Source organism: Siphateles boraxobius, unplaced genomic scaffold (assembly GCF_051911475.1).
Source record: "Siphateles boraxobius isolate OS27281-9 unplaced genomic scaffold, OSU_SipBor_1 33, whole genome shotgun sequence".
Lineage (NCBI taxonomy): Eukaryota > Metazoa > Chordata > Actinopteri > Cypriniformes > Leuciscidae > Siphateles > Siphateles boraxobius.
The window spans coordinates 10808892-10825137 of NW_027508953.1; the positions used below are offsets into that span (position 1 = coordinate 10808892).

Consider the following 16246-nt stretch of genomic DNA (forward strand, 5'->3'; position numbering starts at 1 on the left):
TGTGTCAGCATGCAATTGCAGAAACAGCAACACAGAAGCATGAGCCTGTAATGATCACAAGTTACAAGAATTTAACTTTTAAGTGTCTAAATTTGTATTTTGTGAGAGTTATTTAGAACTCTCAAAGGGGGAAATGTAGGATTACAAATTTATTTAAATGTTTAATTTAGATTTCCAATACAATAATATTTTTGAGAAAGTTTAGAAATGATGAGACCAGGAAATCTCTGCAAACGGTAGGGGTTCTCAGCGGGATATTCCTGACTGTCCCATCTCAGTACGAGAAGGCTAGGCTTTTCCTGTTCTCGGGTGAAGAGTCATGCTGAGCAAGTTTGAACACCTGTTATTTTATTACTGAGACCATTTGTCTCATCTCAGTACGAGAAGTCTATGCCTTTTCCTGTTCTCGTTGTCTCAGCTCATTTACATCACAATGTAATCCCTCCCCTTTGAAATGTATATATGAACTCAATGTATACTGCCTTAGTTAGACTAGACTTGATTGAGATGACTACAGCGACGAAATAAAGAACTTATACCTCAACAATCTCCTGGTCTGCAACTCTATCTTTTCTACACTTGAGAAGAAGAAGTTCACAACACCTGGAAGCAATCATTAGTGAATTAAAGAAAAACAAAATGCATGCAAATATTCATCTTAGTAAATATTCATGTTTATTATCTAATAAATATAACCTTAGTGAATATTCATGAAATTTATATTTAATGGGGGTCCCCCAGCAAAACCATGCCCTTGTGCCCATTCAACCTCTTGGTTAATGCTGAGAGTTGATTTGAAAAAGAAAGCATCTGCAATATCACTAACAAGAAATAATTCTCTGAATCGCTTTATTAATGGATATGATAAAGATGACGACCTCTCTTTCCCCTGATATCCCCTCTAGTCTTGTCCTGTTGATCTGAGTGGAGTGAGCTGAAAGTATGTGTGTGAAGAGGAGTGTGTGCATGTTTGTGTGTTTAGACTTCAAAGATTTGTCTGACTCATAAAGAGTTGATCCAGGACTCCCATTTTTCAAGATCTTCTGATGCCTGTTTAAGAGCCTGTACATTCAAGCATCCCTAAATTTAGCATTTAGGGAATTACAGTAATGTAGCATTTAAGAAAAACACTAGATCAATATGAGCGGACATGAGAGACCTGTGTGTGTTGAATGTGATGATGATCAAGTGCATCCAGTGAACACCTTTATCAAATCAAAAAGATGAAACACAAAAAGTGGGAAAAATTTTTTTTATTGGCAACATGCAAAATACAGTCCTGGCTGCTGTAGTAAGCGCACTCACACACGCACGCACAAGTACGCACGCACGCACGCACGCACACACACACACACACACACACACACACACACACACACACACACACACACACACACACACACGATGCAACAGAAGGAAGAAGAAAAGAAAGAAATGCGTGAAAGGAAAAGAGAAATGTGTCTAATACAACACCATAAATATACACCTACATCTAAAAGGGACTTTAATATTATATATTAAGAAACTCTGTAAAACCAATGTCAAGAAACCTGTAGAAAAGAACAAAAACAAATCCCTAAATACTGTATTCACAGATTTGAGTCCATTCCACATGCTTTCCAATAAATATTCATTCATTTATAGAGCTATATACAATACACTTAATTGTATGTAACATTTGTAAGTCGTAAAGGCCTCACATAAAAAATAAGTTAAAAATAAATACACTACTGTTCAAAAGTTTGGGGTCGGTGAGATTTTTATTTTATTTTTATTCAGCAAGGATCTATTAAAAAGATCAAAAGTTACAGTATAGACATTCAAAATATTAAAAAATATTTCCATTTCAATTTAATACTGTTCTTTTGAAATTTCTATTCACCAAATCCAAATATTAGAATGATTTCTGAAGAATCATGAATCACACTGAAGATTGAAGTAATTGCTGCAGAAAATTCAGCTTTGCTATCACAGGAATACATAACATTTAAGAAAAAAAACCTTTAAAATAAAATAAAATAAAATCCACCGACTCCAAACTTGTTGTAGGTAAATTAAATAAAACAATTAAATGGTTGCACTTCGGATTATAGAGGACTAACAGTGTTTACTAACTGAGCATTGGTCATGCACTGGCCAAAGACTGATAATCACTTGCCTCCTAAACTATTACGTATTGGAATACTATGCTATATTGGACTATATAGCCCTTGTATAGGAGGTCCACCAAATATAAAATAATGATATCTAGCAACAAAAAAAAAAGAAAGAAAGAAAAAAAAAGCCAGCACTAATGAACACAAATTGGAATCAGTCTGGCATCTGAATCTAAAGGAACAATGTCCACAGTTTTCGGCTTTTCTTCCATTTACACAGAGTAGATTACAGCAGATCAAAAGGTGCTTGCAGATTGGTTTGGTTGCAGTGAAAGCAATCTATCCCACTGTTAAAGGTGCACTCAGTCATTTCTACCCCATTAAAAAGCTTTACACATAATTAATCGTCATTTAAACAAATGTTTAAAATCATCTCACAGGAGAGTAGGTTGCCTCATGAGCGCGGTCATGTTGAGATCACATGACCAGCTGAATACTATACTCATTTTATATTGGTAACTCCCCTGTTATCAGACACTTTCACTTGTGGAACAAAATAATCATGGCTGACTGCAAAACGATTGTTTGTAAATTGCACAAGTGACTGCAGTGCAACCTTTTGCTTTTGTGCAATGCTATATTCACACCAATAAGTGTAAGAATAAAGACCTGTTTACACCAGGATGAACGTTTGGTAAGCCTTTTAATTTCAATGTTATTATGTCTGTTCAGACTGACATGAACATTTGCATGCCATCAATGCTATGGAAAAAATATTTGTATCCCACTGCAAAGAAACAGTCACACACATATATAATATCATGCACACTTTTTTCCTACATGTAGTTTACCATAGAAATAAATCTTATAAAATTCATAGGCCTAATACTTTAGTTTTTAATTATACATACCTCAGTTTTGTAGAGTAATTGATGTTATCAATGTAAAAAATAGAAATTTGGTTTCCCATTTTAACCTAAGTTCTGTTCATATTCATTAAACTAACCATAAATCATAAAAAAACTCACATCAAAGCGCATGAATAAGTGTACATTACTGTATGTAGTGTATGTATTCTATTTATTATTTTCAGTAGCTATCTTAACTCTCCGCCCAAACAACTTTTTGCGCCTAAACATGAACATAAAAGTCGATCACGGCTGTTTCTCATGAATTTTACCTCTGTAAAGAAAAATATATATTGGCAACAACTAGGTAACGATGTTGATAGCTATACACTCAAGATAATGTAATCGCTGAATTCGACAAATTTGGACAGTCATGCTAAAAGTGTTTTATAGGGAATAAAGGGCTTTTTGTCAGGGGAGAATTATTGTTTTTGTAATAATTTTAATCTTGTATTATTCCTGACCCTGTTTTGGTGTAAAGTAAATGGAGTCGACTCGAATCGAACACCCCTAGGTAACATGTAGGTCGGGACTTAATTTTGTTCATTGGGAATTGATTGGATCGTTGGAGTTTGGTAATTGCTGCGATCACATGTGAGTGAAAGTTTGCTGGAAGAGAGGGATTCAGAGAAGAGATGTTTTGGCGATAGGGAAGGGAAGTTAAGAAGTGCTCTAAGAAAAACCAAGGTGAATTAAAAAATTATGTGCACAAATAATTAATTTAGAATAAACATGACAATGTTCCACAAAACAAGGACTGTCAATTTTGATTTCATGGTGACTAAATCCTAGACGACTGCCATATTAGCCAGGCAAACCAAAGAACAAAAGACTGAATGCACCTTTAATATCACTAACATCTGCGTTAGAAGAAAATGTGAACAGTAGTGGACATTTTTGCCCAATGCTATTCAAAACCTGAGTGAAATAAACAACAACAACAACAACAAGGATGGACCTGCTTGTGGATACCTATACTGATGCAGCAAGCTCTGAAATTATCAATGAAGATATCTTGAAGCTGAGACTCTTGTAGCTGCTTATATGGCTGTGCGAAGCTCAGGGACTGAACGCCCTGGAAGACTCATAGTCTGACAGGCATTTGGGCTTGATGCCTTTTCCATTGTAGTAATCCACCACTTGATTGGGAACCTCAGCCAGCACACTTTTAGCCAGCGCTGCAGGAGATGCCTGTGTGGAAGAAAAGACAAGAGGCAAGGATGAGAGAAACGAATATAGATGAAATCTCACACTTTCCTGTGCTTGAATAAGTGATACAGGAAAGGTGTCACTCCTATTCCTCTCTGTCTGCAAAACAGGTGTAGACAGACTGGTGAAAACACAGCAGGACAGAACTAAAAATAAACACACGCACACACACACCGATTCTCGCCGAAGCATTCGTATTGGACAGCCAACTTCACACCTCCAGAGCTGCGCTATATTTATGAATTGTGTGATATTGCAGAAGTTGACCTGAGGTAGCAAGTTTCCTCACAGCAGTTCTCTTGACTGTGGAGAAAAGCAAAACAAAACCCTTCTCTGGAGTTTAGTGCACAGGAAGCCTTCTACGAAAGGTTCAACAAATCAAATAAAAAACCTACCTGAAGATTTAAAAAGCACAACTACACCTCCAGTCATATAGCAACTGAGAAAATACAGCATAATCATGAAATAATCTGAAGAAATGAACGAAGAGATTTTTTCCAAAAACTTGCCATTGGCCACACTGCAAGGTTGTGGGAGGGACAACTGGAAATATCGGAGCAAAATCCCAACTTTTTGATGCCACATGTCATGATTCTGCCCTCCTGTCATTTTCTTTCTCTAGTCTTGAGGCAGGAACATGACAGACCCATGTTTTGTGTGCAGGCACATGGCCTTGTGTTTGGGCTGTGTGCTTGTGTTGTCTCGTTCTCTTACCCCGTCCCCTTGTTATCCTCATCTTGTCTTCATTGCCTGATCAGTGTCACCTGCTGTCGTTATCTGTTCTCGCTTTATTATCCCCTTGTGTTTGCTGTCCTGTGCTGGTTCATTGTGTATTCTTACATGGTTAACATATTCCTGTGAGTACCTTGTCTTGAGTTCTGGTTAAACGAAGACGTTTTCTTGTGATAGTTATTTTTTTCCTGTGAAGTTTTATGTCTAAGTCTCAGTCTAGTGTTGTTAGTCTTTTGCTTTGCTTGTGCTGTTTTTCCCCCCCTCGTGGGGTTTTGTTTTCCCTTTTTGTTATCAATAAACCTTGTGTGTCAGCAAACTGTCTGCGATTGGGTTCGTTCCTGAAAATGCGTAACAGCCACAGACATCCACACCCTAAAATATAAAGGCATCAATATATCTTCAATATCAAATTTTAAATAATTATGTAAAATAAAAGCAATAATAATATTTTAAAATAAAACAAATAACCCCAAAATGAACCCAAATCAATATTAATCCTAGAAAAGCATGGACTATGAGAGAAATTTTTCAATTCAAACAATAATAAAAAAACAGCAGTTAAGTGTTGTGAAAATGCATCATCTGTGTGTGCCATGAATAATTAGGCGCTATTAGTTTATTTTAGCTACAATCTAATGTCACTGTATTGAAATTAATCCTGAACCATGTCTCATGTTGCTGCCAATGCGATCCATTTTAGGATCAAATATAACGACTGAATTTAAGTTCATCTCACAGCTGCCACAAAAAAACTCTACTACATTAACATTTATTTATGAAAGAAATAAAATGACACCTTCATTAATGATATACTAGACTTTTGAGATAATTTTGTCTCATTTTAACTCGCATGGGCTTTATATAAATAAAAAAAATATGTATTGAATTGCATAAAAAAAACTGAACTTTGCATGAACCAAACTTCAGAGGCAAAGATACTGCTAGGTCAAAGCAAGACAGAATACGCCTAACGTCACTTAAAGAAATGCTTTCATAATGAAGACTGTTCTACATGAACGATTTCTCACTCCTTAATTAAACTAAACAGGGCTGTAAAATCTAAGAGCTTTGAAGTTTTCCTTCCCTGTGTTCCAGCATCGAGATGCTTGTTATTGGAGCTCACACAGACAGCTGTGAGAGTAACGCACTGACCTGAGAGAAGAGAGAGATGAAAAGAAACCAGGATGCCTTCAGATGTACGGCATCCTCTTGTAGTTTGGTTCCCTGACTATGCCCTGACCAGAGGTACCATACAGTTTCTTAAATAAGAAAACCTGGCATGAAGCATTTCTTTTCATGAGACACATCTGTTCATTACGCTTTAGTTACATTACGCATAATGCATCCAGTAAAACCTTTAGGCTTTGCTTTCTATGTTTATGGTTACACCATATCCTGATAGGATTCTTTTAAAGTGAATTCAATTCATAAACAGATTTGTGTAGAAACACTTTGTTATTCCAACATGAGTGAAAATAATGACAGAATTTACTGAATGAAGTATACATTTTAGATACTGCTGTTATATACTCACATGTTTAAAGTTGCGGAATGGCACAAATTGCACAATGTCCCTCAGGACGGGTTCTCCTTTAGGAGAGCGGAGGATTCCATCATCCCCGTCCAGCATCTGCATGTCGCTGAAATCTGCACTGCCTATGCCGACGATGATGACGGACATGGGCAGGTGGGAGGCGTGAACGATGGCTTCTCGTGTATCTGCCATGTCTGTGATAACTCCATCCGTCAGGATTAGCAGTATAAAATATTCCTAATGAAAAAATTTACACTTTATTTAGAGACACTAAAAATTGACCCTTACACAAATATGGTCACCAGGTGTTTGTCCTGCGCTCAAAGCTCCATTAGAACCAACAAATTGTTATCTTATTTTCAGTATACTGTATCCGACACTAAATTTGCCACTAAATATTTTATTAATAATAAAAGTAAATAAATAATATCTTCTGAGAACAAGCCCTAACATCGAATGCAGTTTGCTTCTCAAGAAAATGTATATAATTACAAGGATGTTTTAAAATTTTACAAGAAAGTGAGACAAAAAATTCTGAAAAAACACACACACACACACACACACACACACACACACACACACACACACACACACACACACACACACACACACACACACACACACACACACCAGTTGTTTTTATATGAAGGCAACAGCAGTAAAGCAGATGGTGTCAATCTGGTGCCGAGTAGAAATTAAGCTCTTCAGTCTAATTAAATGTGTTCTCTCTCTTTCTTGGAAGAGAGGTATAAGACTGGCAGAAGTGTTTACACCGGTTTATTTCCAAAATACAGCAGAAGTAGGAGGGAAGCTCATGTTTTAATTAAATTTTTATTTGGCCAGGCAAAACTGGCTATATGGTTGTCACAGAAAAAATGTGTGGTGTCGTGTCAACTGATGTGGTGTATATTTGAAAGGGATTATTAAAACCTTGTATTAAAATTGAGTTAACAGTACAAACTGGTCAATGAAATGGAAATTTTTAAATACAAATGGGGTGTAAATCAATGTATCTTTTTTTTTAAAAACTTTTTGTAAATAAATAGACCTTTAAAAGTCAAAGTCCCTCTCTCTCTTCCACTAACCATGGCCTCTTTGGTGTGCATCTCCTCGGAGGCTGAGTCGGCAACTTTCTGGATGATGGGAGCGATATTAGTGGGACCATACAACTGAATTTTTGGGAGGCAGTTCTGATAAGCCTCAACAACACCTTGAATACCTGTAAAACACACATAACCAGTCATGTCATCTCCAAAAATACACACACTTCTTGTTAAATATCTTGAATTAAACATAAAAGTCACAAAATTGTGCAATGATATTTATGCCAATTTATGACAAATTTATAAAATTTTCAATGGTATAAGAAAAAAACTTAAGCCATTAACTGTATTCATTGCTATAGGAGGGGGTGAATTTTATAAACTCTAAATCGACAACACATATGTTTACAATTCTCTTAAATCCTGATGTACTCGTTACATCATAAGAAGAATGGCATCTATGTAATTTTAGTGTCTTTGATTATCCCGAGGTTTTCCCGCAGCCCGCCGGATCCAGGCCGTTTCCAGATCTGACGAAGGAGTTTCGCCTGGACCCGATGACAATGCAGTGCTGAAGTGCCAACTAGCCTCTCCCTATGGAGGATCCCTATACCACTCTAGAGACAAAGCGTTGTGTATTTTTTTGGTTCGCGTACCTACCCGAAGTGATAAGATAAAATAAAATTCTGCATCAAAATTTATAGACAAGACAAGTAGTTTGTTTAGGCATGGTTTGTAAGGAATTACAAACCTGCGCACATATATTCAAACGCACATAACTATAGAATAAATTCTTAATGCTCATGTGAACGCCATCAGCATCTATCACAGGTTCGCGTTTAAAGTCTGTTTAGAGAGAACGGTGTCGTCTTAGCGGCCCCTAATTTAATAACAAACTATCATTTAGACGGAAGTGAATCAATCAAAACTGACTTTAGCTGGATAAAACATTTTTCAAGAACCACTATAAAACTAAACCAATCTCTGTTACCTTAAATTATATGTTTATCTCTGTAAAGCTGCTTTGAAACAATCTACATTGTTAAAAGCGCTATATAAATGAGGATGACTTGACTTGACTTTAAACCTATACCGACTAAACTATTGAAAGAGATGCTTCCAGAGGTTATCGATCCTTTTCTTAATATCATTAATTTATCTTTGTCATTAGGATACGTACCAAAAACTTTTAAGCTGGCTATGATTAAACCGCTTGTTAAAAAAAAAGGGCAACTTGATCCTACAGAATTAGTCAATTACAGGCCGATCTCGAATCTACCTTTTCTGTCAAAGATACTAGAAACGGCAGTATCTTCACAACTATGTTCCTTTTTAGAAAGAAATGGTATCTGTGATAATTTTTAATCAGGATTTAGACTGTATCATAGTACTGAGACAGCTCTCATTAGAGTCACAAATGATTTGCTCTTATCATCCAATCGTGGTTGTATCTCTCTATTAGTGCTACTTGATCTTAGTGCTGCATTTGACACTATCGACCACAACATTCTTTTAAATAGACTCAAACATTATGTTGGCATTAGCGGAATTGCACTAGCACGGTTTAAATCATACTTATCTGACCGTTATCAGTTTGTAGCAGTAAATGAAGAGATGTCTTATAGATCAAAAGTTCAGTATGGTGTCTTATCGGTCAAAAGTTCAGAAGGGTGTACCACAAGGCTCAGTACTAGGACCGTTGCTTTTCACTCTGTACATGCTACCCTTAGGAGATATCATTAGGAAGCATGGCATTAGTTTTCACTGTTATGCTGATGATACTCAGCTTTATATTTCTTCACGCCCTGACGAAACTTACCAATCCAGAACAAAAATTAACAGAATGCATAGCTGATATAAAAAACTGGATGACTAGTAATTTCCTACTACTTAATTCTGAAAAAACAGAGATTCTAATTATTGGACAAAAAACTTTCTCACATAATAACCTAGAATACTGTCTAACACTTGATGGCAGCTCTATATTTCTTCACGCCCTGACGAAACTTACCAATCCAGAAAAAAATTAACGGAATGCATAGCTGATATAAAAAACTGGATGACTAGTAATTTCCTACTACTTAATTCTGAAAAAAACAGAGATTCTAATTATTGGACAAAAAACTTCCTCACGTAATAACCTAGAATACTGTCTAACACTTGATGGCTGCTCTGTCAAGTCTTCGTCGTCGGTTAGGGACCTGGGTGTGCTCTTTGATACCAATCTTTCATTTGAAAGTCACGTGTCTAGTATCTGTAAAACTGCATTTTTTCATCTTTCATCAAAAATATATCTAAATTACGTCATATGCTCTCAATGAAAAATGCAGAACAATTGGTTCATGCATTCATGACATCAAGGCTAGACTATTGTAATGCTCTACTGGGTGATTGCCCTGCACGTTTAATAAATAAACTACAGTTGGTCCAAAATGCAGCCGCTAGAGTTCTTACCAGAACCCGGAAGTATGACCATATTAGCCCGGTTCTGTCAACACTGCATTGGCTCCCTATTAAACATCGTATACATTTTTAAATATTGCTGATTACTTACAAAGCACTAAATGGTTTAGCTCCCCTGAACTTGAGCGAGCTCTTAACGCATTATAGTCCTTCACGTCTATTGCAATCTCAAAATTCTGGCCAGTTGATAATACCTAGAATATCTAAATCCACTGCTGGCGGTAGATCCTTTTCCTATTTAGATCCAAAATTTTGGAACAATCTTCCTAACATGGTCTGAGAAGCAGACACAGCCTGTTAGTTCAAATCTAGACTAAAAACGTCTCAGGTTACGTATGTAACCCTGGTTCCCTGATAGGGAACGAGACGCTGCGTTTGAGTCGCGGTGGGAACGCTCTGCATGATTACGTCATGAAGCACGTGTAAAATCAGTCCAATGGAAGCCCACTACGACATAGGTGACGTCATAGACCAGGAAACTATAAAGCAGCCCTGAAATCAGACCGCGACAGCTTCTGAAAAACCTGAAGCAAGTCGATCAGGGCATGCAGGAAGTATGGCAGGCAAACGCAGCGTCTCGTTCCCTATCAGGGAACCAGGGTTACATACGTAACCTGAGACGTTCCCTTTCAAGGGAACTCGAGCTGCGTTTGAGACGCGGTGGGAACCCCATACCCACTACGCCATAGTGACAAATGCCCGTTCTGTGTGAAGTCCTGCGCACACTAAGAAGCAAGCAACCTCGCCCCAGGAGTGGAGAGGTCAAGGTCATAAAACCTGACAAATGTAAGCGGAGAGGACCATCCTGCCGCATTACACACGTCAAGAAGGGAAAACTCCCGAAATTAAGGCCATAGAGGCCGCCATACTCAGAGTAGAATGGGCCCGCACAGCCATAGGTGAAGGCCGTCCGGCCGCTTCATAAGCCATCGAAATAGCCTCGACTATCCATTTACTCATCACCTGTTTAGATGCAGGGCATCCTCTCTTGAGTGACCCAAAACAAACAAATAATTGCTCAGATTTACGCCACAGAGCAGCTCTGTGAACGTAGGCATCTAAAGCACGGACTGGACATAACAGGTTAAGCTGTTCCTGATCTGGGGTATTAAAGGGAGGAGGATAAAAGGCCTGCCGCACTATTGGGCCCCCAACATTTAGTGGGACCTTAGGAATATAACCCGGTCTAAGGTAGAGGAATGCATTCAACATACCAGGTGCAAATTCCAGACATGAAGGAGCAACCGACAGAGCATGTAAATCACCCATTCTCTTGATAGACGAAATAGCAAGGAGAAATATAGTCTTTAGAGTAGGGGTAGCACGATCCGCTTTTTTTGCCTCCGATACCGATTCCGATACATGGGACTCAGTATTGGCCGATACCGATCCGATCCAATACTAAAATAATAATTAAAAAAACAGTGCCAAATTACCTAATAAACTGTATCTGTATGCCTCACTGTGGGGAAGAGACTGGGATTATTCTTTTGTTAAAGGCATCAAAGCTTGACTTAAACATTATTTTCCTTACTTTGTAAAACAATACAGACAAAATATATACTATATAATTAAAATACATTTATTTTAAAATTTTAAGCGCAACTTTTTAATGAAGCAGCAACATATGATACATAGATTGGACAGAACAACTAAGGCTATCAATAAACTGCCATTGCGCAAAAGTATTGTAATATGAAAGGCTCCAATTCAGAGCGGCACGAAACCTTATGCGCATCCCGCGCGCAGAATGATGCGCTCGAAGCAACATGGAGTCACGGCGCGCAGCGCGTCGCATTGAAAAGTTCAAAGCACAAAAGTAAGATATACATATATTTCTTTATTTATTCATTATTTTGAGCCTTTTAACAGTTTTAAATTTCAGTTAATGTTCGTGTGAAGAGCAATTATATCCCTCTCTACTCCAGTGTTGTGATCACTGAGGAGTTGTGTTGTGATCTAACAGACACCCGGTTGAAAGTAACATGTGAAACTCCAGCACGTTGAAGTCCTTTTATGCAAACCATAGACCTTTATCTACATATCTACAGTATAATAATAGGAACATTGACTCATCTTGGAGAGAGTTTCATCGTGTTTGTCACGTATCTGGTCCATTCACTTCCGGACACTCACCACCAGAGGTCTCACCACTCACAGCATGGACTCTTGCACTTCACTACAACGTCAGCCACGTCCAGTCAGAGCGTCACGTCAGCCACGTCCAGCCAGAGCATCACGTCAGCCACGTCCAGCCAGAGCGTCACGTCAGCCACGTCCATCAGAGCGTCACCACGACATGCCTGGGCTTCAAGCCGAGCCTGCACTTCACGTCAGGGCCGCCAAACCAGAGACTGTCCACGTCACGTCCGCACAGCCAGAGACTGTCCACGTCACCTCCGCACAGCCAGAGACTGTCCACGTCACGTCCGCACAGCCAGAGACTGTCCACGTCACGTCCGCACAGCCAGAGACTGTCCACGTCACGTCCGCACAGCCAGAGACGCTACACGTCACGTCTGCCGAGCCGGTGTCTGCTGTTCCTGAGCCGAAGCCAGTGTCTGCCGTTCCTGAGCCAGAGCCAGCGTCTGTTTCTGTGTTTGTGTCTGTCTCTGTCCCAGTGTCTGTTCCTGTGTCAATGTCTGTGTTTGTTCCAGAGTCTGTGTCTGTGTTTGTGTTTGTGTTTGTTCCTGAGCCAGTGTCTGTTCCTGTGCCCATGTCTGTGTTTGTTGCAGAGTCTGTGTTTGTTCCTGAGCCAGTGTCTGTTCCTGTGCCCATGTCTGTGTTTGTTCCAGAGCCAGTGTCTGTGTCTGTTCCTGAACCAGTGTCTGTGTCTGTTCCTGAGCCAGTGTCTGTGTCTGTTCCTGAGCCAGTGTCTGTTCCTGTACCGGAGCCAGTCCCTGTTCCAGAGCCAGTGTCTGTTCCTGTTCCGGAGTCGGTGTCGGTTCCTATTACTCCCTGGTCTTCTCCGCCGTGGCTGCCAGAAGGATCCTCTCCGCCAGGACCACCTGAGGGGTGTTCTCCGCCCTGGCCGCCAGAAGGATCCTCTCCGCCGTGGCCGCCAGAAGGATCCCCAAGGGGTCGTCACCGCCCTGGTTGCCTGCACAGCCTGCTCTGCTCTGGTGGTCTTTTGCTCCGCTGTGAGGATCTTTGTCTCCATCTGCCTTCGCTCCATGGTCTTCTCGGATGTTATTGGAGCGTCTGGAAACCGCTCATTGGAGGGGGGCTATGTCACGTATCTGGTCCATTCAATTCCGGACACTCACCACCAGAGGTCTCCCACTCACAGCATGGACTCTTGCACTTCACTACAATCCCCATCATTCATTGCACTGACGATTCACACAGCTGATTCCACTAATCACGCTCACACTTGAGAACCATCACACACCCTCTCACACTCTTTATAACCCTTGGACTTCCTCTCTCTGTTGCCGGATATTGTTTCTTTGTACTGTATTGTCAGCGTGTAACACTCCCCAAGTGTTAGCTACTTACTGAGCCTTCCATTGAACTCTAGTCTTGCCTTGTCCTTCGTGTTTTGATTCCTGCCTGTGTCACTTGGATTCTCCCTCAGCCTAGCCCTTCGGATTCTGTTTGCACCTCGTCGACCCACGCTTGCCCTCAGGGTTTCTCTGTGCTATGCCTCTGCCATACCTGTCTGCTGTTCATTGACCTTGCCTGTACTAAGACTACGTTTTTGGAATAAAGCCTTGCAAATGGATCTGTACGTCTCTCCTCTGGTTCGTTCTGTCACAGTGTTGACTGTTTTACCCGAGCTCGACGCACTGTTTGAGAGCTGAGAATGACTGACAGCCGCAGCGGAGGGAAGCACTTAGGCGAAGATTAATTTAACGATTTAAATCTGTACCTCACATTAAACTATATGTAATGGCTTCAGAAATCTTGGAATACAGTACACGAAAACATCATAGTGCTTTATAATGTTTTTGTGCCTTTTGTGTTGTATAACAATAACATACGTAGGTTATATAATATCGGATCAGATTTGGATGGTCTCGTCTGGCGATACCCGATCCGGCAAATATTGCTAGTATCGGAGCAATACCGATACTGAGTATCGGATCGGCGCACCCCTACTTTAGAGTGAGGAATTTTTCTGAAACCTCCTCGATGGGCTCGAAGGGAGCCAAGGCCAGACCCTCAAGTACAATGGCCAAATCCCAAGCCGGTGCTCTAGATTGCAGTGCAGGCCTGAGCCTCAATGTACCACGGAGAAAACAAATAATAAGAGGATCTCTCCCAAAAGAAGCACCGAGAGGGGTGATAAGCAGATATAGCCGCTACGAACACCTTTAAGGTGGAGGGAGATAATCCAGCAGAGAAACGGTCTTGAGGAACTCGAGAACTGTACCAACCGGGCAGTTAACAAGATTTAAAAAACATTCTCCACGCCATGTAGAGAACAGTTTCCATTTCAATGTACATAAGTTTTCTCGTGGAATGAGCTCTGGATTGAAGGACGGTCTCAACGACCTCAGTCGAGAGACTGGATTCTATGAGCTGGGCCCCCTCAGAGGCCAAGCCCACCGTTTCCACAACTCCGTTTAAACCTTTCCTATTATGTGCAGGACCCATAGAGAAATATTTGGCAGAAGTTTCCACGCTGCCAGAAATTCCGATAAGGGAACCAGTCTCTCGAGACTGGCCTCTGGATTTGATTGAACAATCATTTCGGCGCCCTGAAGCGGCGAACCGGCAGGGAACAACCGAACTGACCGTTCTACAACCCTCCTCAGAGGATTGCACGGGGACGCTGACACCTCTGCGCCCTGAAGCGGCGAACCGGCAGGGAACAACCGAACTGGCAGCGCTGCGACCCTCCTCAGAGAGTCGCACCCCAGGTAGAACTCCCGGGAGCATTGATATCGGGGGCTTGACCAAAGATCTCCCATAGAAGCTCCGCCACCTCGGGGTGAAGTCTCCATTCCCCGGGCCTCAGCCCCTGCCTCAACAGGATATCTGCTCTGATATACGAGATCGTCAGTGTGTTGTCCGGACCCTCCGCCGAGCGACCACTCATGATCACTCCCGACTTGTGAGGGAAGCATACGTCGATAGCATTATGCGTTGACAAGAAACCCCCAACACTGGGCCTGGGCGAGGAACCAAGGTTCTTCCACATGACCGAGGCACGTAGGCATAGCCACGTGACCTTGATCATGCGAAAACGGATTTCCCCTCGGAGAAAGCCCCTTGGTCCTGAGCCACCACTGCAGGGGTCTCATGTACAGAAGGCCAAAAGTAATTACGTTGAACGCAGCTGACATGAGACCCACAGTCTGAAACTGTTTCACAGTGAGTGACTGGCCTAGATAAACCCATATTACACCTAGAAAAATGGTCCTCTGAGCTGGGAGGATCACACTCTTCTGGCGTTGAGTGGCAACCCCAACATCTTTAAATGACACAGAACGACATCTCGATGCCGAACTGCCATATGCTCAAATTGAGCTAGGATCAACCAATCGTCGATATAATATAATACGCGAATGCCCTGGAGTCTCAAAGGAGCCAGAGCTGCATCCACGCATTTTGTAAAGGTGCGGGGTGATAAACCTAGGCCAAATGGAAGAACCCGATACTGGTATGCTTCGCCCCCGTTTTTAAAGCGAACCTCAGGAACTTCCTGTGATGAGGATGGATAGATACTTGGAAGTACGCGTCCTTCAAGTCTATTGAGATAAACCAGTCCTCGGACTGTATCTGTGATACAATCTTTTATCAGTGTAAGCATTCTGAACTTGAGTTTCTGAACTCTGCTGTTTAAATGGAGGACCCCCTGAAATCTGGGCGGACGAGAACCGAGCTGAATTCTGTAACCCTCCTCGGAGGATCGTAGGAAAAAGCAGGCACCTCGGCACCCTGAAACGGCGAACCGGCAGGGAGACCGAACTGACTGCTCTACGACCCTCCTCGGAGGATCGTATGGGGACGCTGACACCTCTGTGCCCTGAACGGCGAGCCGGCAGGGAACAACCGAACTGGCAGCGCTGCGACCCTCCTCAGAGAGTCGCACCCCAGAGGGCGCCGAGGAGAAACGATTTCTCAAAACCGTCCCTACCCCGGAGGGGACCACCCTTAGAAGCCTGATAGCCTCGGCATCAGGTCTTCTTTTTTTTTTTTTTGCACTCTATGCCAGTTTCAGGAACATAGATTGGTGAGGAAGAAACCTCTGGAATGCCGCTGAAAGGTTTAGTTTTCTTGAAAGCGGAGCGTCCAGAAGAACAGACATTTTTA

The 16246-nt window shown here is 41.3% G+C and overlaps 1 protein-coding gene across 2 annotated transcripts in view; it reads right to left on the reverse strand.

Moving 5' to 3' along the window:
* Positions 1-1238: 1238 nt before the first annotated feature.
* Positions 1239-16246, reverse strand: part of cpne4b (copine IVb) — a 61446-nt gene continuing 46438 nt past the window's right edge. For both annotated transcript variants that reach the window (XM_077195527.1, XM_077195528.1), the window contains 3 exons: positions 7565-7698; positions 6480-6716; positions 1239-4195 (listed from right to left, as the gene is read on the reverse strand). In XM_077195527.1, the coding sequence (XP_077051642.1) occupies positions 4064-4195; positions 6480-6716; positions 7565-7698 (503 nt within the window). In that variant the 3' untranslated portion in view covers positions 1239-4063. The remainder of the gene's footprint in view (positions 4196-6479; positions 6717-7564; positions 7699-16246) is intronic.